A 25,168-nucleotide genomic window follows, 5' to 3' on the forward strand; every position below is an offset into this window, starting at 1 on the left:
CCCCGCGCTGGAAGGACAGCTAACAGGAGTGTCCACACAGCACGGGAGGCCCCGGCTCACTCGACCCATGAAACCAGAGGGGAAGCCTGATTCTACCATGCCGTATTTATACAATTTGGATTCATTCGAACAAGGAAGTTCTTATTCTTAGAGCTGTTTAGGGCTTCTTCTTTTTTTTTTTTTTGGTCAATATTTAAATAGCGCTTTTTTTTAAAGCTTGCCCTAGATACCAACTGTTTATCTAACACACAATTCCAAAGTTGCCGAATCCAGTGCCAGCCCGGAGGGGACAGTTCAAACCCATATGTTTATCAGAAAGAAAAGACCTCTAAACACGTGTCATCTACGTTATCCTTTCCCTAATACCACAATACCACTCCAGCTCACAGGGAACAAAGTCATGATTTCAATCAGGACCCCTCATTCATCATTACCTATTCCAGCTTGGCTCTCAACCTGGAGGATGTTTGCTGAGACATCTGATTGCCAGATGTGACTCATAACACAGTCCTTCTTACAAGTTTCTCATTTTAAAAAGTTGCAGAGGTTTGTCCAAAAGCTAAACATAGAGTTCCTCTATGACCCAGCAATTCCACTCCTAGGCATATACCCAAAAGAACTGAAAACATGTGCTCAAAAAATAGAAGGTTCACAGCAGCACTATTCACTGGAGTCAAAAGGTGGAAATCGCCCAAATGTCCATTAGCAGATGAATGGATAAACCAAATGTGGTCCATCCACACAGTGGAGTATTATTCAGCCACAGAAAGGAATGAAGTTCTGATACATGCTACAACACGGATAAACCTGGAAATTATTATGCTACGTCAAAGAAGCCAGACACAGAGGCCACAGATGGTCCATCCACATGAAGTATCCAGCAGAGGCAAGTGCATGGACACGAAAAGTAGACTGGATGCCTGTCAGGTGCTGGGGACGGGGGGCACAGGGAGCAACTGCTTAATGAATGTGAGGTTTTCATCTGGAGCCATGAACACGTGCTAGAGTTGGAGGTGATGGTTGTACAACACAGTGAGTACACAAAATGCCACTGAACTGTCGACTTAATTTTACGTGATGTGAATTGCATACCAATTTTTTTAAGTGAACAGAATATCAGAAAACGGTAGGATTACAGCAAGGGGATGGGCGGCAGAACTTAGAAAGTTCTTGTGGTACAGGAAGTCTGGCGTCAGTTTATAAAAGCAACAGGGGCAGCACCACCAGGCTTGGGAGCCAGTCAGGTTTAGATAAATCCCAAGTACCCACTCAAGGACTTTCCATGACAGTCTTACAACAATTATCATTAAGGAATGTCGACCCCCTCCTCCCAGGCTCTGGGCAAGCAGCTCGGGAGGCCCCATGGAGAAGCATGAACTGAGCACTTGATCTGTGGAAAATACCTTTTTCTCTACCTGTAAAAGGGGACAAACAAGTTGAAGTGCTGCACCAATGGTCTTAAATCAGCCACAATATTAATGAACGTCTCTTTGGAGAGACAAATGCACCTTCCGCCCACCAGACACAAAATCACTACCCGCAGTGACTATGCCCTCACCCTGCTGCACTCATTCATGGGGCCCCACTGTGTCCTGCCTCCTGTTCTCTGGTTTACAGTCTCCCTGACTGCCACTCGTCCTGATCCGCTGTGCCCGGAGCTCACGGCAGGAAAGACGCATCTGCAAAGGGCAGGCGAGTGCCAAAGACGAAAGGTAAGCTCCACCCAGGTATGAGGGAAGCCTGTAACCGACATTACCATCGACTGCATGGGTTTCATCGCTGATGAAACAGGCTGTGGGGAGGGGAGCAGGGTGAAAACCAGCATCTGCTGAACACCTACCAAACACCAGGCACTCTTACATGCACGATGGCATTGGACTGATTGAAGCTAGAACCTCTCAGGTCAGATGACACACTTCCCTAAAGAGGAAACCAGTGCTCAGATGGCATATGTTAGCACGTTGACTACCTGGACAGTTAAAACACTGACAACCCATCCTCCTACAGATGGCATCTACCTTAGTTTTTAACCTCAGAGAACAACCTTACTGAACCAGAGGTCAGAGACACGGGAACATAACCTAAGGAGTGAGATATGAGCATGGATCAGGTAATTCTGGGGTTGCTTGGGCCTGCACTGGGCACCTGGGCCCTTGCCAGGCCCTTTGGGAAGAACAGACCGTTCTAAAACAAACCACCATAGATGAACCTATACTAAAGGCCAGACAACTAAATCTGGGGTATGCAAACCCAGGCACACCTTCAGCTTAAACCAAAAAGGAAGAAACAAGGCCTCTCCTTCCTTGGCAGTAGATTCGAGGACACCGGACACACACAGCTTCTACGCAAGGAGCTCTTCTTACCAAATGTTTCTTGGGAAAGTCTGCAAAGTACTTTCTCAAAATTCTGGTAAATCTCAACAGCAATCAACACTTTCCAAATTTAACGTTCATGTTTTACCTTTACAATACAACCAGTTATAGAATTAATGGTTAGTGAATTCTAATGAATTCATTATTAGTTATAGAATCTAATCTATAATTCCCATTTTCTATTTCTACACTCTCAAAAGAAACCTACTTCAGTCTTGTGGAAAACATGCTCCATTTATGAAGGCGCAGATTTGATTCAAATTTCCCTTTCTCCTCCCCTTTAAAAATATACTAAAAATAACTGTCATAACATCTTACTCATCCTGAACTCAGTACCTGGCAACTTATTCAGAATATAGCTGACAACCAAAAAAAATCACACAAAGATGGAACTCAGTCTTTTTAATCAAAGTATATCTATCTGCAGGGTTAATGAGGTTGGTTATCTGGGGTTTTTTTAGTGGAATAAAGTGAAAACCAGGAGCAAACCTGTCACAGGAAAGCATACTGATAGCTACATTAGCTGATAGCAAGAGAGCAAGCAGAAAAAGTATTTAAAAACATAAGAAATGGAAAAACAGAGCAATCTTAGTTTATCTAAAGTAAAAAGCAAATTTCCTATTTTTATAGGCAAAATGCTATATCAATAAAAGCCAAACAACAAGCAATAAAAATAACTGAGTCAACAACAAAATTAAATTTTATTTGGTATATTGCATTTTAATGAAGATTAAAAAAAGTATTTCATACATTTCAGAAACATAAAACCAAATATTTAAACTGGTTAAAATAGGAAAACATCTGACTGACTATAGAGGAAAATCTCCAACTCTTCACTTGACAAATTCCAAAAGATTTACTATATTTGATATTTATATCTAACAACATATCAAATGAGGCTGGTTTCAAAGTCAACCACATGCTACTCCCAAGGCTGTCTATTCGGTAACTGGCTGGAGAAAGGAAGAGCATCAGAGAACTTAATATTTAGTAAATCCAAATCAAGCTACTGGAGAAGGAAATGGCAACCCACTCCAGTATTCTTGCCTGGAAAATCCCATGGACGGAGGAGCCTGGTTGGCTACTGTCCATGGGGTCGCAAAGAGTCAGACACGACTGAGCAACTTCACTTTCACTTAAATCAAGCTTAGAAAAGAGGAGGGCTGTTGTTTTTTTTTTTAAAGCTGATTATGTGAAGCATTTACATTAAATTATAATTCAGCAATAAATCTCATTTAATTATCTTTCAGGAAAACTTTAAACACTAGTGAAAATGAAATAGCTAAATTTTAGTCGAGTTATATTATTAAATTAAAAAAGAGACTTTTATCATTTCTATTTGTATTCAGTTTGTTGATTTCAAAAAAGGAATCACTTTTCCATCAACTGATGAATGGAAAAACAAAATTTGGTCTATCCATACAATGGACTATTATATGACCAAATAAGGGGACGAAGTAAAGACACAGGCACAACACAGGTGGGCCCTGAACAATATGCTCAGTGACAGAAGTCAGACACAAAAGGCTGCATGCCACATAATTCTGCGTGTATGAAATGTCCAGAACAGGCAAATCCACAGAGATGGAAAGCAGACTAGTGGTTGCCAGGGGCTGGAAGGTTTAGGGGGGAAATGGGGATTGAGTGCTAATTTGTGCAGAGGTTCATATGGGAGTGATAAAAAATGTTCCAGGGACTTCCCAGGTGGTCCAGTGGTTAAGAATCCACGCTTCTGGGGCTTCTCTGGTGGCTCAGTGCTAAGGAATAACAGGAGACACAGATGTGATCCCTGATCCTACATGCCGCGGAGCAGCTAAGCCCATGTGCCACAATTATTGAGTCTGTAATCTAGAGCCCACGTACTGAAGCTACTGCAGCCCATGAGCCCTAGAGCCCGTGCTCCACAACAGAGAAGCCACCACAATGAGAAGCCCGTGTACTGCAACCAGAGAAAAGCCCAAGCAGGAACAATAACCCAGGACGGCAAAAATAAAAATAAATAAATAAAAATTTTTAAAAATAATCCATGCTTCCATTGCAGGGAGCATAGGTTTAATCCCTGGTTGGTAAACAGAGTCCTCATGCTGCAAGGCACTGTCAAAAAAAAAACTTTTTTTAAAGTTCTAAGACTGATTATGGTGATGGTTGCACATATCTGCGAGTATACTAAAAAACAATCACTGAATTGCATATTTTAAACGAGTGAGTAGTATGGCACAGTATATGAATTATATATCCAAAAAAGCAGTTATTTAAAAAAAAGAAAAGCTCAAAATCATCCATCCTAATATTCCTTGTTCAGGAAAGTTCCACACACCATAAGCAATGTTGTTGAAAGAAACAGAAACCTTAGTGAAAACTGGAACGCCTCCAGGGCAGTATATGGAACTGGAAATTTAATAGCTACTAAATAAAGCAACATCATGACTAGAGCTATGAAAGCAAATATTTCCATTTGAACTTCAAATGGCAGAGGGACAAAGTTGTTATCTTAGGATCGTGGGCTCCAAGAGTGTTCATAAATCACCATTTCTTTCAGGAGCCAGAAAGAACACAGGGTTAATTAAGTTATTCCAGCTGAGAAAGTGACCAGAAAAGTCCTTTGAGATGTTTTACTTGCATGGTAGTTCCACAAGTTTTTAACCTCCTGCAATGACTGACACACTGAGTCAGGCACTTTAGTCAGTAGAAAACATATGACTCCAGCAGGCTGTGAATAACAGCTTCTCTAAGGGAAGCTACAGTTTCACAGGTTGGGCCTTTGTTGAGGTGAAATTCTCTCTCAGGTCGGATGACACATGCACTCAGTGTCAACGCTAACTTTCAGGACAGAATAGTAGACTGTTTCTCCTTTTTACTTTGTTTCACCAACCATGCAGATCACAGAAAATGTCATATTACTTTCCATGAGCTGCTTTGCAAGGCTTTGCTATTTTGTAAAAAGAGAGGATAAGAAAACCATTCAAATCTTTTATAAATCCTTTATAATGAAATCCAAGGGTTTCCTTTTATCCCTGTGACCTGTAATTTCTAATTAACAGGCCTAAGGTAGACTCTTCCTGGGCGTATTAATTTGGGGCCTACTGAAGTCACACTAACTATAAAATATATAGGAACTTGGCACCCTAAAAATACAGTCAGCTGATCTAGGAACCCACTTCAGGAGCAAGTGAGTCTTTTATTAATGGAATAATCGGTAAGCACATTATTAACCCAGTGTTTGCTCTGTTCTATTAGGGAGAAACTTGCCAACACAAGTGAAATTCATTTTACTGACAAGTAACCTTTCAATCTCTCTCCCAAATAATGTTCAAACAGGAACTGAAGCACATTTTTTAAGTATTATTTAATCACTTCACATTTTCTCCAAGCCATTTCCAAAGAATGTCTCAAACTTTCAAAATCAAATTGGGTTCCTCTAATGATACCCTGCTTTATACAACAATTGTGATTTTTTTTTAAAAGTGTAAATTACACTTCTATAACTCAATCTTTATTTACTTATATTTGAAGGAAGTAAAGAATCCTTTAGAACATTAAGCATTTCACCATGCCCTGCAATTTGGTGGTTAGGTAAATCTGAGTTTCCATATGCTAAATTTATCTAAATGAGGGTTCATAGTTTAAACAAGTGGATGAAGAAGAAACCAGTTCCTCATATGAAGAATGTGTACTGTGTTCCAATCACAGAGCTCAGCTGTTCTTAAAGAATGGTGTGGAATTTAAAGCACATCTAGTTCACACTTTATGCTTTACAAACAGGAGGAAACTGAGAACCAGAGAGATTATTTTCCCAAAAGTGCTTATCTAGTTAGTGGAGAAAACATTTTAAGATGAAAAGCTAATCTACTAAACAAATTTGTTTTTTCAAATAACAAGATAATTCTATAAACATACTTTTCCTTCAGAAATACTCCCCTCTCCTGGTTTTAGACAGCTCATTCACAAAACAAAAATTAATGACCACAAGAGTCATTTCTCATGGAGAAGAGAACACATTTATGAAGTTACAGAATGCAGTGTGATCCACACTTGCGATGTTAACTCTTGATAGGGCAAAACTAACTAAATTCACATGCAGTAGTCTCTTCCACTTAAAATGTCAAAGCCTTAATAGGATATTGTATGTTGATATCCATAAACAAGAAAATAAAATCACCTGCATGTGGGTTTTCTTCCTCTCTACAAACTACGTGGTAAAAAACCAAAGTTGATATTTCCCACACGATTCAAACAGAAATATAAATGATCCAAAAGCTGCTTTCAGTAGCACATTTTTCCTTGGAAGGAAAAAAAAATGAATAGAATTTAATAACATTACATAAAAATCCTGGAAATTATGTACAAAGATTATGCTGGAGCTTTGCCCAAAAAAGGATATGCTGGCTTTCCATGTGCATAAATGATAATCGAATAAGAATTTTAAGGAGCTACAGTATTATTAAAGATAAATATACTTATTGAAATCTCTGTCTTAAAAAGCTTAAAAATTATTGCCTAAACTAAGCCATTCAACCCCACATTTCCTGGGCCCTAAACAAACACTTGGGTTTTCAATCTTCTGTGCTCCTGCTTGGCAGCCTTCCCCACTCCCCACCTGCGGCCCGTCCACACTCCCAGGCACTCTCCCATCTCGTTGTCTAGGGCCTTTAGAGACCCTGCTCTCAGCCTCGACTCAATTAACCACACAGCTATTTCTGAAAGGCCAGTTGCTGCCTTCTCTCTATCTTCCATGCTAATGTCTGGGGCGTGGTTTTCTACACATGTCTGATGCTGGGAAAGATTGAGGGCAGGAGGAGAAGTGGGTGACAGAGGATGAGACAGTTGGATGGCATCACCGACTCAATGGATATGAGTCTGAGCAAACTCAGATTGTGAAGGACAGGGAAGCCTGGTGTGCTACAGTCCATGGGGTCGCAAAGAGTCGGATGCAACTCAGTGACTGAACACCACCACCCATCTTCATTCATTCATTTGTTCATGTCACAAATATTGAGCCTCTGCTGTACACCAGTTATGTTTCTGGCACCAGGAATACAGCAGTAAATAAAATATGCAAAAATTCCTGCTCTCGAGGTACATTTGAGCGCGGTGGATACAGATCAGAAGTCAGATGAACATTACTATACAGCACGGAAAGGGGAGTGGAGGGGCATCCCTCCAGGAGTCGCCATTCACAACAAGGGGCCCAGGAAGGGAATTCCTGGAGTGGGGCTGCCCAGAACTTTCCACAGCTGTCCTGGGAGAAGCAGCTTGAGAGGTAGGAGGTATGCACTTCAGTCTGCAAACAGGTGACCTACATTTTGGTCTAGGATTCCTTTCATTTTCTTGTTCTGGATCCTTATTTATCAACATTCGAGGGCACCTGTCCTTCAACAAGCAGTAGTGAGAAGATACGGGAGACAGAAAGCTGTGTTGCTCTATAATTGTCAATTGTGAGAATGTAAATTAAAGCTTCTGAGGAGCTCGAAGAAGCACAAACCATTTGTTCAGAAGTGCTCTTTCTCCATATAAACAGGCATATACTATTAATTTTCTTTTCAAAAAGGGAGAGGGTAAAGCTTAGTTCAGTCTTGCTCAACAAAAATACCAGACAAACAGAAATAATGAGATTTTCATGCCTATTATTTCTCTAATCCATAAAAATGTTATGAGGTAAGTATGAGAGCTCTCAGACACTGCCAGTTTGTATGAAAAGGACTCAGGGGCTAACTCAAAAGGGTTTTCCCAGGGGGCCAAGAAGGGACAATTTGAGCATCAAAAAAATACATATATATATATCTGTAATGGAGTGAAGAATACACCAAAGAAGCTAAAATCCAAGAGTTTACATTAATTCTTTCTTAAAAAGCCACAAGTCCTCTTCAGAGGATGTTAAGAAACCAAGTCAGCCTGAAAACTGGTGGACAACGGGGAGGAATCAAGCAAATGAAACATAAACTTCTAAATATACACAGATCCCAAGATCCTAGGATTTCACAATGGTTGAGATAATAACATGCCTGAAAACATTCTGTGAACAGCAAAGAGCTGAATGAAGAAAGGTATAGCTGTTTTTCTGTTGCTGCTGCTACTAAGAAAACATTCCCCACTTTCAGTAATGCTAGTTAGTGAATCTAATCTCTACTAAGTACTATGTGCCAAGTACATTTCTAAGTATTTAATATTATTTTCTCCTTTAATCCTTACAACAATTCTGTGAAGCAGGTACCAATGTTTTCTAATACAGTCCTTTGGGAATAAATACTGGCCCCACCATCTGGTAACTTCTCTAGCTGGATAACCACCACAAGTTACTTAACCTTTAACCTCTCAGTACTTCAGTTCCCACACCTATAAGGAGGAAATGGTAAGTCTCCCTACCTCCAGACCTTTTTGTAATAAGATCAGCAAGTCTAGAATGTATTTGTTTAGGTGATTTTTTGATTCATATCTATTTAGCCTTCTAGGTTGTAGGCTGTTAAGGAGGGCATCGTGCTCTATCTCCAGAACCTAGTCGAGCCATTGCAAATAGTCTTTTTTTTTTTTTAAGTCACTCAATGTTTATTGAATAAATAAAGGAATTTATAGCAGAACACAGTAGAGCTGAATAACTAACTGGTACAAATCTCATCCAATATCTCCAGAGTCCCAGAGGTGAAGATTTTCCCATAATTTCTCAACTATCAAGGGTCACGTCGCCTTAAGTACCTCTAAGCTCTGGGGACAAGAAGCAGCCCAAGAACAATACTGTCTGAACTCCCTCGAGCTTTCAGTAACGAAGCTGCCAAACTTGGCAGCTACAGTTTAACTAGGGCAAGTTATCCATGTTTTTGTATTTTGGACACTTGCCCTTTTTCATTCAAGAAACTGTCACAATCACAGTCCCTGGTGTGTTCTCGGTTTCAGTACCCAATTACACAAGAGGTGCACCATCTAGATAGAGAGCAGGAAAAAACACACCACTTACTGCAATATGGAACATGACTCCTGAGGCAGAAGAGTTGGTTATTGTTTACTGAACGCCTTTTGCAGTCACGCCGCTATGCTAATAAGTGCTTTATTTGAATGATCAACTCGTTCATAGTCTTCCAGCAGGCCTCTGACAGAGGCACTGTCATTCCTGGCTTCCCTGGGTTCCACGATTCAGAACTGAAAACTGATTCCAAATGTATGGGAAACCAAAACCCACGCACCGACCGCTACACTACTCCACCAAAGAGGGAGCTCGGCAAAAATAAATCAAAAAACAAAGCTGACGTTCTTTATCCTGACCTCTAAACACCAGCAGCAGGGACTTGGCAGAGTCACAAAGGATTTTTTTTTTTGAGAAAAAGGAAATGCATGAACTGAAGTCACTTGCTACTTCCACAATAAATGTCACACGTCCATCCTAATTCCAACATGAACTCTACCATCTACGTGAGAATGTGTCCGGGAAGTAGGTACAAACTCTCGCTCTTCCTTTCTTACCACTCAGGGAAGCAGTTCTCAGAGCAGTATGCAAACCCTCAATGGTCCCTAAGACTTCTGCAGGGCATCTGTGAGGCCGAAACTATTTTCATACTAAGACATGATTTGCCTTTCTCTGTGTTGACATTGGGCTTCCCAAACGGTACTAGGGGTAAAGAACACCCCTGCCAATACAGGAAACACAAGAGACACAGGTTCGACCCCTGGGTAGGGAAGATCTCTGGATGGAGAAGGACGTGGCAACCCACTCCAGCAGTCTTGCCTGGAGAATTCCATGGACAGAGGAGCCTGACGAGCTTCACTCCATAGGGTCGCAAAGAGTCAGACACAACTGAGTAACTCAGCATACACCCACATGTTGATATTAGCCTTGATGATACAAAAGCAAACGTGATGACACAAAGCCGACCTTCTTCATCCTGACCCCTAAAGAGACTGCCGGTGCCTGACCATGAATCTGGGCAGTAGCACCAAAGTCTACTGGTCATTAACCAGCTCCGTCACACCACACACTTGCAGAAGGAAAAAAGAGTCATTTGCACTTAAGAATGTCCCCTGATGAAGCAGTAAAATCAAATAATTGTGTTAAATGTTGAGTGTGTTCTGCAGGATGAGGTTGGAATGCACCTACAACTCTGCCCTAAGAACCAAAGTGACCGGTTGTCCCCAAAAGGGTCTATGCTCCTGTTTGGGCTGCTTTTTTGATAGAACATCGTTTATACTTGATGCACAGACAGACTCTGGTCATTCACTTGAGTATCTGGCAGACTGTTCCTAAGAAATGAATGAAATGAGCCTGTCCCTTCAATGAAAACAACTGAGAGTATTTGTTGCCAAGGATGAAACTCAAACTTTCAAGGGAAAACCAGAATTTTGGAACGTTTTTATCCGCCACTGTGAAGCTGACATCGTCCTAATATTTAAAGACTTTATGCCGATATTTGGAAGATCTGCATAACTCAAGAAACCGTAATTTTCTAAATGACCAATGCATGATGTTACAAAGTCACACTTGGGTAAAAAGTTTGTTCAAAAATCCAACAGAGTTTTGACAGCAGACAAAAAACTGATTAGCTATTGTAACTAACCCTCAATAAACTACCACTTCTTGGGTGTTTGCGTAGTACCAAAGAAAAATATCCACAGCTATCTAAATGGCTATTAACATGCTCCTCCACTTTCTAACTATATATCTCTGTAGAGTCAGATTTTCCACACATTCTTCGACATACTGCAACAGACAATGCAGTTAAGAAAATCCAGCTGACAGGCTTAAAAACGGCTCATATGGTAAATTTTTGTTATGTTGTACGTAATGACCATATTCTCACAATATCAAAATCTAAACAGAAATACCAATACTGAAATCACCAATCAGCAGAGAGATTAAAATTTAGGCTCATGTGCATACACCATAGAAAATTCACTGTGTTCTTCTTTTCAAGATTATTACTCCGCAGCAAAGTCCACAGGAGATACTGACCGGTATAGGTAGAAACACAATTATTTGAAGGCTGGTTAGTAGGCGAGAACCCTGACATTTCTTAACCTATTCTATTTGCTTCTTTTCAATTTTTTCCTTTCTTAGTTATCCTGCCTGAAAAGATTACTCTCCTCCCTTCATTCCACCTGCAATTCAGCAAACCATATCCTTAACTTTCTTTGCCAGAGGCTACTTTACTCAAAAGCTGGTCCTCAGGATCAACAGCTGTGTGCTCCTTCTGGAAGCCATATAATTTGGTCTGAAGAAGTCTGAATAAACTGTCACCAGGGCTGCTTGAGCACCAACTCCACAGCTGTTTGCCGTCTCCGATCCCAGATGTCAAGTCAGATTTTCTGCTTCATCTTATCTCTGCCTCCTTGCTACTCCAGAGGCTATTGGCTATGTGCATGAGAGTCCACTCAAGGATGCAGGCGAGCATGGAGTTTCTGTTCAACAGGACTTAAGAGGGGACACTGAGAGGTCAGCCATGGGCAAGCTCTACAGTAGCAAGTTGTTGTTGTTCAGTCACTAAGTTGTGTACAACTCTCTGTGACCCCATGGACTACACCAGACTTCCCTGCCCTTAATTATCTCCTAGAGTTTGCTCAATCTCATGTCCATTGAGTCAGTGCGGCCATCCAACCATCCCATCCTCTGTCGCCCCCTTCTCCTCCTGCCCTCAATCTTTCCCTGCATCAGGGTCTTCTTCAATGAGTGGCAAGGGGTATGGGTTAGGCTGGGGACAAGCTATCAAGTGAATCCAGGGGTACAAGCAAACTGCACCCAGAACTAGTACATAGCCAGGGATCCTAGCTGTAGCTAGCAGGGAACCAGAAGCCCAGACTCCCAGTTTGGGACAGCTGCTGGCAGAGGCTGAAGTGCTGTGTGTCCCTGCCCACTGTCAGATTGAGGTGAGACTCCAGACAGGGTCAAGATAGGAACTCTCCCAAGTGACACCAGCACACAGTGAAGGAGTCAGTCACCGAAGTGGCCAGTGGGTGGCCATCTCTCCCACACACATCAACAGATCTTTCCCGGAGCTGCTCCACAAGTCCAAAGCTTGGTTTGGAGGGAAGGTCTTATTTTATTTAGCTTATAACAATGCAATATTGTTGGTATTCCCTCTATAAATACACAACTGTTGGTGTCGATTTAGGGTGACTGAGCACCTTTATCTTCCTAGATCAATAGTTAAGGAGGGAAAATAAGATGTCTGTAGGTATTTTCTGAGTTTCACTTCCTTTGTGACTCTGCCTATGAGAGGAAAAACTGTAACAACTGACAGTAATCTTTTTCGCTTGTGGCCCAAGACAGAACACAACAGCTAGTATCCTCTTGGGCCCAGTGGAGTGGAAGGACACTTCTTCCTATCACTCAAATCAGGCCATTTCTTCCTAATCTTTAATAATAATTGCCCCTCACTTTCTGGATCATTTTCAAATCCTAGTCTTCTGCTGAAAATTCTTTCAACCTTCTCTCTCAGTGACTGGCCACTCTCTCTAAAATTTCACACACACTCTCCATAGTCTCCTTCCCGCTGTATGTCTTCTCCTTAGAACTGAACACAAAACAAACTATCTTCTACTTTTACAAAGAAGAAATTTTTGTTTTGTTCACTGCTGTATCCACAGCACCTAGAAATGTGCCCCAAACAAAATGCTGAATGAATGAATGGACAAGCCAGGGCTTCCTGGCCTATTTCATATTCTATAACTCGATCCTGCATTTTCCATTCACACCACAGATTTTTCAAAGGCCTCCCTCTCACCCATTCCTGATGCCAAATGATCCCCACATCAATTCCAGAAACCTGAAAAGCCTCTCAAACAATCAAGCCCCACACCTGCCCTCATCCTCTGTTTAAATGTGGTTGTGGATCCAATTCAGTTGATCTGACTGCTGCTCACATCGGTCGCCTCATCTCCATTGCCATTCTTGTTACCTTGGTCCAGGCCACCAAGGATTTACTGCAATGGCTCACTAATCTCCAACCCACTAGAACACTCCCTAGAACTGAAAGGGTAAAGTTTCTAAAACTGCAAGTCAGAGCACCTAAGCTTCCTGCCTAAAGCCCATCATGGTCCCCCATTACCTACAGGACTGAACCCAAACTCCTTCCCAGGTAATCACAGCTGCCCTTGTCCTGATGAACTACTTAAACTGCCCAGTCTGCCAAGAAATGTGACCCCCAAGCCTTTGCCCAGGCTTCCTTGATAGTTCAGATGGTAAAAGAATCTGCCTGCACTGTGATAGACCTGGGTTCGATCCCTGGGTTGGGAAGATCCCCTGGAGGAGGGCATGGCAACCCACTCCAGTATTCTTGCCTGGAGAATCCCTATGGACAGAGGAGCCTGGCGGGCTGCAGTCCATGGGGTCACAAAGAGTCGGACACGACTGAGCAACTAAGCACAGCTCAACAAGCCTTTGCCCATGCTTCCCTCACTGCAATGAATGTTCTTGTCTCCCCTAGAGAGCCACTGCTTGACCTCAAGACCCACCCTGGGCGCGTGCACCTCTCTATCGCATTCCCAACTCTGTGGACTCGAAGAATGTTTACAATCTGCACGCTCACCCAGGTCAGGAACCATCACGACTCCACCTGTGTGTCCAAAGGGCCAGGTGCCATGAGAGAACAATAAAGATGTTCGAGGGGTGAGTGACAGTGCAGAAATAACGACAGCCCACTTCCCACAAAGCCCATTCAGACAAACTGCCTCCCACACTGCCAGGCTAGCGCTGGAACCCCCAGTTTATTCCACAGATCTTCATTTCTACAGAGTCCTCGACTGGGTATTTTTAGCCCCAATATCAGAAAAGGGGACGAGAAGAAACGCTAGCATTCAGCATTGCATAGAGAAAAATACCTGCCACAAACCCAAAGATGGGCTAAAAGGAATCTTATGTGTATAACCTTAACTCCTTTTGTGGAAAGGGTCTTCTACAAACTATACTAACATCTCAGCTGAGTAGATTTGTACAGCGTCGGGAGAAGTGAACTGTGCAGTTTAAAAAAAAAAAAAAAAGAGGTCAGGAAGTTGTGTAGACATCCTCTATTACTGGGGTCCTGTCCAGAGGGTTTCAAAATGAGCTGAATAAAGCAAAAATCATGGTCTCAGGGAAACTGTTAAAGAAGAGAATATTATATTTTTAAAAATCACCAGTTTGGCTAAGGCTTCTATCTTTCCCCATCCTCCATCCAGTGCTAAAATCTTCCCTTATAAATATATAGTGCACACAAATTTAAGGAAGAAATTAATTTACCAAATTTACACTATGTGGGTTTTTAAAAATTCACTCTAGCTTTTTTTTTTGGTGGGGGTTGGGGGGTGTCAGTGTCTTTGAGACCTTTGATCTGTAAGTTAAAAATAAAATTACACATAAACAAAAATGGGTGCTGCCAAAGAGTCAAAGACCTGGCAATTTCCAGACAAAATGATTTACATCTGTCTTTATTTTTGAAATTCAAGTAATATACTGCATAGAGCACCACTTACAAAATTGCTATCATCGTCACACTTAATCTAACATAGCACAGTGCTGCTCCATTCTCTGGAATCTGTCCCACAATCCCTGAGGATGGAGCCGGGGACACTCAGATCCTAAAGGTATCAAAATGATACCTTTGATATCATATCTGTGTCAATGATACAGAGCAAGGGTTGCATCTGTACCCTACTCCACTGGCATCTCCAAACTCCAGAGCAGGGGCCACCGTCCTACAGATGAAGACACTTGTCACAGTAGAATCTCAAGCCAACTGTAAACTGCAGTTTCTGACCTCATCAATGTAGCACTGCGAGCTCTCTGCTAGCGTTAAGTCCGACTCTGTGTCTGACTCTGTGCAACCCTATGGACTGTAGCCCGCCAGGCTCCTCTGTCAAGAATACTGGAGTGGGTTGCCATGCCCTCCTCCAGGGGATCTTCCCCACCCAGGGATTGAACCTGTGTCTCCTGTGTCTCCTGCATTGGCAGGAGGGTTCTTTACCACTAGCGCCACCTGGGAAGCCCCCTTCCCTGGTCTGCAGCACTGCTAATAATGCTGTGCAAAACTAACACAAAGGAGAGGCAGAGAGAAATTTGAGGAGGACAAAAGGAGAGAAAGTATTTAGCAGAAAGCAGACACAAAGCTCTCTAGGCAGAGAGAATTATCAGGTGAAAATATTCTTCTATTCTACCCACAAATTCCTCAACTGTTAGCAAAATTAACAGAACAAAGAAAGATCAGGATAAGGATAAAGTACCCTCACCAGATAACAAATAAGTAAATGATAGGGAGAACAAAGGAAATATCAACTGAGCACACAGGTGGTGTGACGATCCATCCAGGCCCTCAAACTCAACCACTGACGAGCGCAGATTTACACCATTACTTCTCCTGTCTCTGATTTAAGATGTTACTTCTCCTTCTGAGTACTCCCTTTCCAGGGGCTTTTCATCATGTAATTATACAATGTGGGGTACCACAAAACACAAATACAGTTTTACAAATGTTGGCTTTTAAAGATCAATGTTATTGTCTCTACATACTTCCAAAATAGATGTTCCTCTTATCCTGAAGACCTTAGTAAAACAGAAGGATTTTTATTTTTAAAGGAGGGGAGGATGTTACTTAGAATTCTTACTTTTGATCCCAGTTACTTATAAGCCATCACTTCCCAGACCTCAAAGACTTTTGTCCTAAGTGAAAAAAATAAAATTAAAAGAAGCAGCTTGGTGAAAAAACAAGAATAGCAGTAAGGAACTTAAGACAGGGAAAATCTGAGGAGCTGGGGGAGGAGGTCTAAAGACGGCTCTGGGTATATGTCCCAGTTTCAAATCACCCGGTGGTTTGAGAAGTTCAATGTTCTAAAATGCTGCTATCCATAAGGTAAAACAAATACCATGATTAGAAACCATAATGAGATATATGAAAATTGAAAGCTGAAAATCAAACATTTAAAAAAGAGACCTAGGCAAAAAGCAGTGTGCACTTGAGGGTACATAATTTCATCTAATTCTCAAGGATCCTGCAGGGCTTAGCTGACCTCTATTCCAGCAAAGTGAGGCCTAGAGAGGAGAAAGGCATAGAAAAATGTTTTGATGGGGCTTAAGGGCAACCTAACGGAGCACAAAGGCAATATTTTATGGTGCTTCAAAGTTCTGCCCACTGAAGGGCTCGGATCCCCTCACACTCATTGGACCTGCCCCAGCATCTCAGAGACATTAACAGCCGGCTGGCGGACAATACATTTTCAAAGTTCTCCCTCCTTCTAAAGGTGTCATCTAGGTCAACACTGTCACAGTGAACAGACCTGTGATATCTGACTCACTGGGGGAAAAGTCCCACTGGCCCTGGGAGACAACTGATCTGCCTCCAGATACTGATACTGGAAAGAGATTGTTTTGTTTTTCCAACACAAATGGGATAGGGGAGGGAGATGATGAGGCAAAGAAATGCACATACCTTTCAACTGGTCAGCAACAACACTCTGGCCAACGCGTTCGGTAACTTTCCCATCCTCCATTTCGTACCGGTCATCTAGGTATTTTGCGGTGGCCTCGGAAATGTGGACCTTGCCAGCCACTCCCAGCTGTTCCATGAGATTGGCCAAGTTCACATCATTGGACCACACATCAAATTTAAACCTCCTCATGCCCAAGATGCCACAGAGGACGGTCCCCGTGTGAACCCCAACGCGCATGTTCACCATCTCTTTCTTCTCTTGGCAGAACTGCTCAATGGCTCTTATCATGCCCAACCCCATCTCGATGCAGCAGTAGGCATGGTCGGCCCTTGGCTCAGGACACCCAGCCACACAATAGTAGCAGTCTCCCAGGGTGCTGATTTTCTCACATTTGGTCTCCTCACACAACCGGTCAAAGCGGCCGAACAGATCGTTGAGGAGACCCACCAAGGCGTGGGCAGACTTATTGGCACTCATCTTGGTGAAGCCCACTATATCTGCAAATAAAATACTGACTTCTTCGATCTGCTGCATCTTAAACGGGCGAAAGGCGATAGGGGCTTTCTGGATGGAAGACTTCTTCTTCCTGTTCTTGGGGCTGGAGGTGGCGTGCCTTTTGACAGAATTCTCGCTCTCCTCATCCCCCTGTTTCATCAAGTCATCAGCTATGATTCTTGGCATCACAGAATGAATCATCCTCTCTTTCAGGGCTTTTTCCACTTCCAGATCCTTTCCGTGCATAATAGACTGGCCCACCTTGAGAAAGGTGCTCCTGGATCTCACCTGGGACATGATGAACAGGTGGATCCCGATGGCGTGGATGCAGAGGTGGAGCAGGGCCCGGCTCAGCAGCTCCCAGTGCAGGGCCTCCGGTCCAGGTGAGGGAAAGCAGGCTTCACCTTGGAAGTGGTAGCCAAAGGTCTCAAAAAGAACAGAATAGGCCACTCCCAAAATCAAGCTCAAGTACAAAGGTAAGTGCATGACGGTGTAGAGCAAAAAGAGCACTTCGATGCACATGGAAAAGCTCCCCACTTGAGATAAGCAAGTGTCTGTGGGCCTGGCAGCCCGAGTATGATTGAAGTTGTCAACTCGTCCTGAGAGTGGCGTCAAAACCTGAAACTGGGCAGCCAGGGTCAGGGCGAATACCAGGAGGGTGAGAACCAGAGAAGTCCACACGTAATGGCGGGCGTACAACTTGGTGAAGGTAAACAGAAAAAAGCCCACACACACCACGAGGAAGCATAAAGCAGGGGCTACCATGACAATCAGTTTCGATTTCATGTGGACCCCAAAATAGATGCTCCAGAGCAGGCAGGCGAAGCCGATGTAGAAGAGCGCATACCGGAAGCGGCGCTGGGTCTGCGGGAAGCAACGCTCCATGCAAGCCTCCTCCAAATTCACGGAGTCGAACTTGGGGTCCCACCACCGGCTGGAGGCCCGTTCGAACAGCTGGGGCAGCTTCTTCCTCCTGCGCAGGCGGCCTCCCGCGCCCATTCTCCGGGGGACCCCTCCGGAGTCCCCGGAGCTGCTGCAGCTGGAGGAGATGCTGTACTTGCAGTGCTTTGGGTGGCTGTTGGAGGACGGCTGCTTGGGGTTGATCCTGACCCGCACGCTGTTGCTGTCTCCGCTGGAGTCACAGCTCACCTCGGTGCTGTGGTGCTGCAGCAGCTGCTGGTGGGGCGGGGAAGCCATGTTGCCGAGCTCGGAACCCTGCCGGCCCGGGTCACCGGGACCTGTCGGCGAGACAGCCAGAGTCAGCCCGGGGTCTATTCCTGCAGGAACGCGCACCTGAAGGCCACCAGCCCTACCGGCTTCCTCAGCGGGGGCCCCGGCGGTCTACTGGGAAAGCCACCGTCTGCTCACGACGACTGGGGAATGTCTGAGCGCTGCTCCACCGTCCCCCCTTGAGGCCGACAGCAGCCACCCGGCCGGACCGGGAGCGCCCGGGGGTCCGCGGGCGGCCGCCCCCGCGCCCGTCCAGAGCCACCCGAGCCCGCGGCGCGTTTCCTCCGCGCGCACTCGCCTGCTCCGCCGCCCGCTCCTGAGGGAAGTCCAGCCGAGGCTTCTCACGCCGCGGGCCGCTCTAGCAAACACAGCTCTCCCGGCTGCGGCCGCCGGCCCCTCATGCTGCGCACGGAGCGGCGCCTCAGCCGCGTCAAGGCCGGCGGCCGGACCCCCGCCCCCGCCCCGCGCGCGGCGGCCCCGCGGGCGGCGGGCGGGCGGGCGGCGAGGCCCGGCGCCCCGCGCGAGTTTGCGGAGCCTGGGGCGCTGCGGCCGCCCCCGTCGGCGCGGCCCGTCTAGCGGGGCCTGACCCGGCCGCGCCGCCCCTCCCGGCCTCCGGGGCCGACGCGGCGGGCGGGGATGCCCCGCTCCCCGGAGCGGCCGGGCGCCGAGCGCAGGGCGCGGCGGGCGCGGGCCCCTCAGCCGGCGGCCCGTGCGCGGCGCTGCCGCAGAGCCCGCTCCCGCGACGCCGACCCGGGACGCCCGCCCGCCGCCTGGGGCCGCCTCCTGAGCTAGAGATGCCGCCCCGGCCGCGGCCGCCGCCGAGCCCCGCGCTGCCGCTGCCTCATGTCGGAAGAGCCGCCGCCGCCGCCGCCGCCACCACCATCTCCGGCCCCCTCCCCCTCCCGCTGTCACTGACAGACTCGCGCCCGCGCCGCCCCTCGCCCCGCCGCAGCGCGCACGCGCGGCCCGCGCACGCCGCCGCCAGGTCCGGGGCACGCGCACGGTGCGCGCGCCGGGACGACAGGGCTGCGGGACAGGGGCGGGCCGTATGCTGAGGCCCCGCCCTCCGCCCTGCGCCCGGGGCCGCGCCGCGCCCTGGCCGCGGGCTGCGCCCGATGCCGGGACTGTTAACGTCGGCTCCCAGACCCGCTCGGGGAAACCTGAGGGCATCTACTAGTTAAGGAGCTGCTGAGGTGCGACGTTTGGGACGTGGAAATGTTTGCCCTCCCGCTCAGCACACCTTGTTTATAAATGGAAGTTTGCAACTCTTGCCTGTGCCTAAAGGGAGGCTTCCCTTTCTTCATAAGCAATGAGCAAGTGTCACCCGGGACTCGAGACCCTCCCTAAGCGTGTTTGTGGCGACCATCGCGGTGCAGTCCGAGTCCCAGCCTCTGCTGGCCAGACAGACCCTCAGGAGGCCGTGGTTGACCCTGGAAAGCTGGTGCCACTGAGACGCAACTTCTGTGGCCCCAGGGAGGGTTTCCCTTCCCGTCCTTGGGTTGTCTCTCCCTCCTCCTGGACAACAGTTTTTCCGTTTCCACAGAGAAGTTTTCAAAGCAACAGTGACCTGGTGAGCGCTGTCTGCAAGGTGAAATACAGCCCTCTGTTCCCCAGGGCACGAGTCCTGACTTTGTCCTCTACACACCTCACAGTACCTCCTGCCAGTCACCAGGGTCTGCTACCACCTTGCCTCACCAAATTTCACTGCTAAATTAGAAAATAAAGTAAAATGCCGTTTGTCTGCATGGTGGAATATTATTTGGCCATGAAAAGGGAGGGGTGTGCTGATTCACTGCTGTAACCTGGGTAAATCTTGAAAACATGATGCTAAGTGAAAAAAGCCCATCAGGAAAGACTTCATATTGTACAATTTCAGTGTATGAGATGTTTAGAATAGGCAAATCCAAAAAGATAGAAAGCAGATTAGTGATTGCTGGAGACTGGTGGTTATGAGAATGTTCTGGAACTACATGGAGGTGGCAGTCACACAATACTGTGAAAGTACTCAGTGCCACTGAACTGTACACTTTGAAATGGTTCAAATGGTAGATTTTATCTTATGTGTATTTTATCACAATAAAGGAAAAAGAAAAAAAGTAACACAGTAACTTTGCTGTGGTATTTCTGCAAAGAGTGAGTAACCATCTAATCCTGAGAAAAAATCAGACAAACCCCAAGTGAGAAGTGTTTCTCCCAAGTTATTGACGAGTACACATAGAAAGAGTCAACATCATGAAACACCAAAGTACACTGTCACAAGTCACAGGAAACTAAGGGATACAACAACTCAATGGGATGTAGGATCCTGATTTGGAACCCAGAATAGAAAATACCGTCTTAGGGAAACTTGAATAAGGTCTGTAGTTTGGTTAATGGCATTGAGTTGTGAGATGTTGATTTCCTGGTTTGGATCATTGTACTAATATGATTGCATATGTGTGTGCTTAGTCACTTCCAACTCTTTGCAATCCTAGACTGTAGCCCACCAGGCTCATCTGTCCATGGAACTCTCTGGGCAAGAATAGTGGAGTGGGTTGCCACGCCCTTCTCCGGGGGATCTTCCCAACCCAGGGATCGAACCTGTGTCTTCTGAGTCTCCTGCATTGCAGGAGGATTCTTAACTGCTAAGCCACCAGGGAAGCCACTAATTTGATTAGGTACCATGGTAACATTAGGGGAAGCTTGGGTGTAGGGTATAGGAGAACTCTACTTTTTGCAACTTTAAAATTGTTTCAAAAATAAAAGTCATAAGAAGTTAAAAATAAAACCTTTATTGAGCTTCAGTGATGTGCCAGGCACTCTCACATATTCCATTTTTTGCAGATAAAAAAAATTGAAGTTCAGAAGAGCAGTCAGTGAAATAAGCATAGGAAACGTACATTGAGCAAATGTGGCGTAAGTACCAGAAACCACTGGATGCTTTCACTTGTGACCTTTTTGGTCCTCACCACAACCCTCTGAGGTAGATATTATTGTCCCTATTTTAGAGATGTGAAACTGGGAGCTGGAGAGTGACACTCTCAAAGTCAGACAATGGGCTAGGGACAGAGTTCAGATTGAAAACCAGATCAGAGTCCTGCGGCCAAGAAGCTCTGAGCAGCCAGGCACCACTCTTGTGAGCTTCCAGGTAGCCCTTTAACCACCCTACTGCCTCCTTTGTTGACCGACCTAGCTGGACAGGAAGCCCTGGGAGACAGTGCTAACAGCACTACCGCCCCCCATTCAGTGCTATCCCATGCTCCTCATTTCTGATTTCCTTCAATAATCTGAAAGTTGGCCTGTCTGAGCTTTTCCTCCTCTCTGCAAATCATTTCAGTCCACCCACTGTTGCTGGTGACTTTGACATTGTAAATCAGTCATGTCAGGTTTTTAGACACAGGAAATGGTCATATTCACCTTCTCTTTTGTCTGTCTTCTGGAAGCAGTTAGGCAACATTCCTTGCTGTTGAAACCTATAAACTGCTAGAGCATCTTCAATCTCCAGGTTAGGGCTTAAGTCATCCCATAAACCCTTGAGATTGGGGACAATGTGCCTGGCATTATGTGTTAGGTACTGGGTTTATAATGATACCCATCTTCCCCCATGGCTGAGCTGGTAAAGAATCCACCTGCCGTGCAGGAAACAAAGGACACGTGGGTTCGATTCCTGGGTTGGGAAGATCCCCTGGAGAAGGAAAAGGCAATTCACCCCAGTATTCTTGCCTGGACAATCCCACGGAAAAAGGAGCCTGGCAAATTTCAATTCACGGGGTCACAAAAGAGTAGGACACAACTTAGTGACTAAAGAACAACAAGCAAGTTTCTTTAAGTACATTTTAAATCCCGAAACATTAAAAGCTTAGAAACCATCTTTTCCTCCTTACTTGAGTTACACGAAGACATAAAGACATGAGGTATAAATGCATCAAGACACAGATAAACACCATGTGAATCATAATACAAACATCTTGGGTTCATGAAATGACTCTATGGTTAGCAAGAGGCTGGTACCCAGGGCAGCAAGCAAACCCAGTATAGGGCTACACAGAGCAGAGATCACAGCTTCCTGAGATTCAGGGAGGTCAGGGATAGAATGCTAGTTCCCAAGGCCCAGGCAGCCTTGCCAGGACAGAATAAAACCTCATTCCTGGGCTGCTCAAGTATTCTGAGAAGGCGGAAGTCCTGTTATCGCCTGTGCTCCTGCTACAGGGCCCTGCGGGGAAGAGGGGCCAACCTCACTCAACTCAGCGGCTCAGAGCTGGTCTTCCTTCTGACACTTTATCAGCTGAGCCTGTGGTCACAGTGCCATTTGCAGGACTGTGGTCTGGCCTCTGCCCCACCAGGGACAGTGGCCATGCAGGAGTGCCCTGGCTGCTAAGACAGAAAGCCAGTAGGTCTCCTTCCTCCCTGGCTCAAAGTGGAGTCAGAGAGGCCTGGCTGCAGGCAGTTCTGAACTTTAGTACTTCAGAAACCTACTCCCTGCTCCCAACAAGTAGGGGAGTCGGGGAAAGCATGGGAGAGAAAGGGATATTCCTCAAGGACCAGCAAGTCCCAGTGGGGCTGAGGGAAGAGGCCGGAGTCTCTTGAGGATTCTGGGAGAGGCAGCAGGACGGTGTGAGGCCAAAGCAGTGGGCTCTGCAGTGGGACTGCCTGACTTCAAACCCCAGCTCCACAGTTTGCTGTGCAACCTTGGGCTAGTTACTTAACCTCTAGGAACCTAAGGGCCCTGCTCTATAAACTGAGGCTCAAAATAGAACATACTTCATACAGTTACTATGAGGATTAAATCATACGAACCAAAGAAAGTGCTTTATGCAACAACTGGTATGTCAGCCAGTTCACACCAACACCATCAGAGATGAGCCTTGCGGGAGAGTGTGAGGGTTAATTTCATGTCAACCTGTCTAGGTCATAGTGCTGTTATTGGTCAAACATCACTCTAGATGTTGCTGTGCAGGCATTTCTCAGACATGCTTAGTAACATCTAAATTCATAGCCTCTGAGCCAGACAGACCACCTCCCCTAATGAGGGTGGGCCTCACCCAATCAGTTGCCAGCCTTCAGAGAAGAGACCAAGGTCCCATGAGGGGGAGAGAATTCTGCCTTCAGACTGCAACGTCCACCTATCTGACTTTCCAGTTGCTGCCTCCCCCACGGATTTCCAACTTTCCAGTCCCCACCACCTCCCTCTGTAAACACACATTCCACTGGCTGTTTCTCACAAGACCCCGACTGGCACACCAACACTGAGTCTTCCAACCCGTGTGCGTGCCCATGGGACTGGGAAGCCTCCTTGTGCGGGAGGAGCCCTCTCTCCATCACAGGAGAGGAAAGGACATCCTAGCCAAGGAGGTGCCCGCTCCACTGGGGGCTTCGAGGGATGGGAGGCGAATGCCACCACCTCACAGAGGAACCCGAAGCTCTGGGCTGAGGGACTTATTCAGGGTCATCAGCTAGGCACAGAGCTGCTGGGCTTGAGCCCGGATCTGCCCACCTCACAAACTGCGGGGCTTCTCCCATCAACCAAGTGAATGGCATCCATCGGAGGAGGAGAGGAGTTAGCACGTCAGGGAAGGGGGTGGAGGGCAGGGCGGCGATGTGGGGAACAGACAGAGGGTCAGAGAAACCACAGGAACCCAAGCCAAGAAGACAGGGAGGGTGAGCCCAGTTCTGCTTTAGAGGGCTGACTCAGTGTCCACTCTCCCCTGGGTCTCCAGCCTGCTGCCTGCCCTGCAGACTTTAGGTTTGCCAGCCCTCGCAATCATGTGAGCCAATTCCTTAGAATAAATCTCTGTGGATGGATGGACAGGTGGACAAATAGTTAGATGGACTGAAGGGTGGACAGACCTAGATACACAGATATATGACTGAGCATAAGCACAAGGAAGGATAGATAGATCTGGATCCGTCCATTTACACTACCTATCTATCTACCCATCTATTCATCCATCTGCTATATGCATGCTTCTGTTGGTTCTGTTTCTCTGGGGAACTCTGCCAGTGGGGTCAGCAGAACCAGGGCCCAGGAGCCTTAAGGACAAATGTCCCAGAGAAAGGCCTGAGCAGGTGGTCTGCGCCCAGGAGGTTGAGCAGGCCAGCTGGGCCGGGCAGAGGGGGCGTGAGGCAATTAAGCGGGACAGCCAGGGTGGGGCCATGCTGAGGGGAGGTGTGTGGGTGTGGAAGCAGCCCTGGCTGAAGCAGCCACACACAGAACCCATCAGCAGACACCGCTCCTACCATATAGAGCTGCTTTCATGGGTGGAGCCAGGGCGGCTGCAGAAAAGTGCTTGGGAAGAGAAAGGAGCCTACCTCTCCCATCCAATGATGTCACCATATAGATGATGGGACCAATGATGTCACCTATAGATGCAGATGAATCCCTGCCTGAGGGCATCAGGGCTCAAAGTCAGGAAGAGGCAGAATGGCTTGGGAGGCAAGTCTAGGAGGCTTTGTTTGGAATCTGGGCACAGCTGCCAGGCATGGGATCGGCATCCAAGAAGGGACCGTCTGCACATTGTTGAAGCTCAGGCGATTCCAGAGGTAGGGGCTGGCATGAGAGAATAGCCTCCTGTAGACAGAGGCTCCAAAGGCCAGCAGTGGGAGCTGGTTTCACCCAGAACCCTGCTCACAGCCTGGGACAGAGACACTATCCCCACCAGATGCACTAAAAGCCGACCTTGGTTACACAGGGCAACTGGACAGACCTCACGACC

At 46.3% G+C, this 25,168-nt stretch overlaps 1 protein-coding gene across 1 annotated transcript in view; it reads right to left on the reverse strand.

The window, feature by feature from the left end:
- The window catches only part of ADCY9 (adenylate cyclase 9), a 105,816-nt gene extending 86,890 nt beyond the window's left edge, over window positions 1-18,926 (reverse strand). The window contains exons 1-2 of the mRNA XM_018040729.1: window positions 18,775-18,926; window positions 16,751-18,484 (exon numbers count right to left, since the gene is read on the reverse strand). Of these exons, the coding sequence (XP_017896218.1) occupies window positions 16,751-18,443 (1,693 nt within the window). The 5' untranslated portion in view covers window positions 18,444-18,484; window positions 18,775-18,926. The remainder of the gene's footprint in view (window positions 1-16,750; window positions 18,485-18,774) is intronic.

The sequence above is a fragment of the Capra hircus genome, chromosome 25 (assembly GCF_001704415.2).
Source record: "Capra hircus breed San Clemente chromosome 25, ASM170441v1, whole genome shotgun sequence".
NCBI lineage: Eukaryota > Metazoa > Chordata > Mammalia > Artiodactyla > Bovidae > Capra > Capra hircus.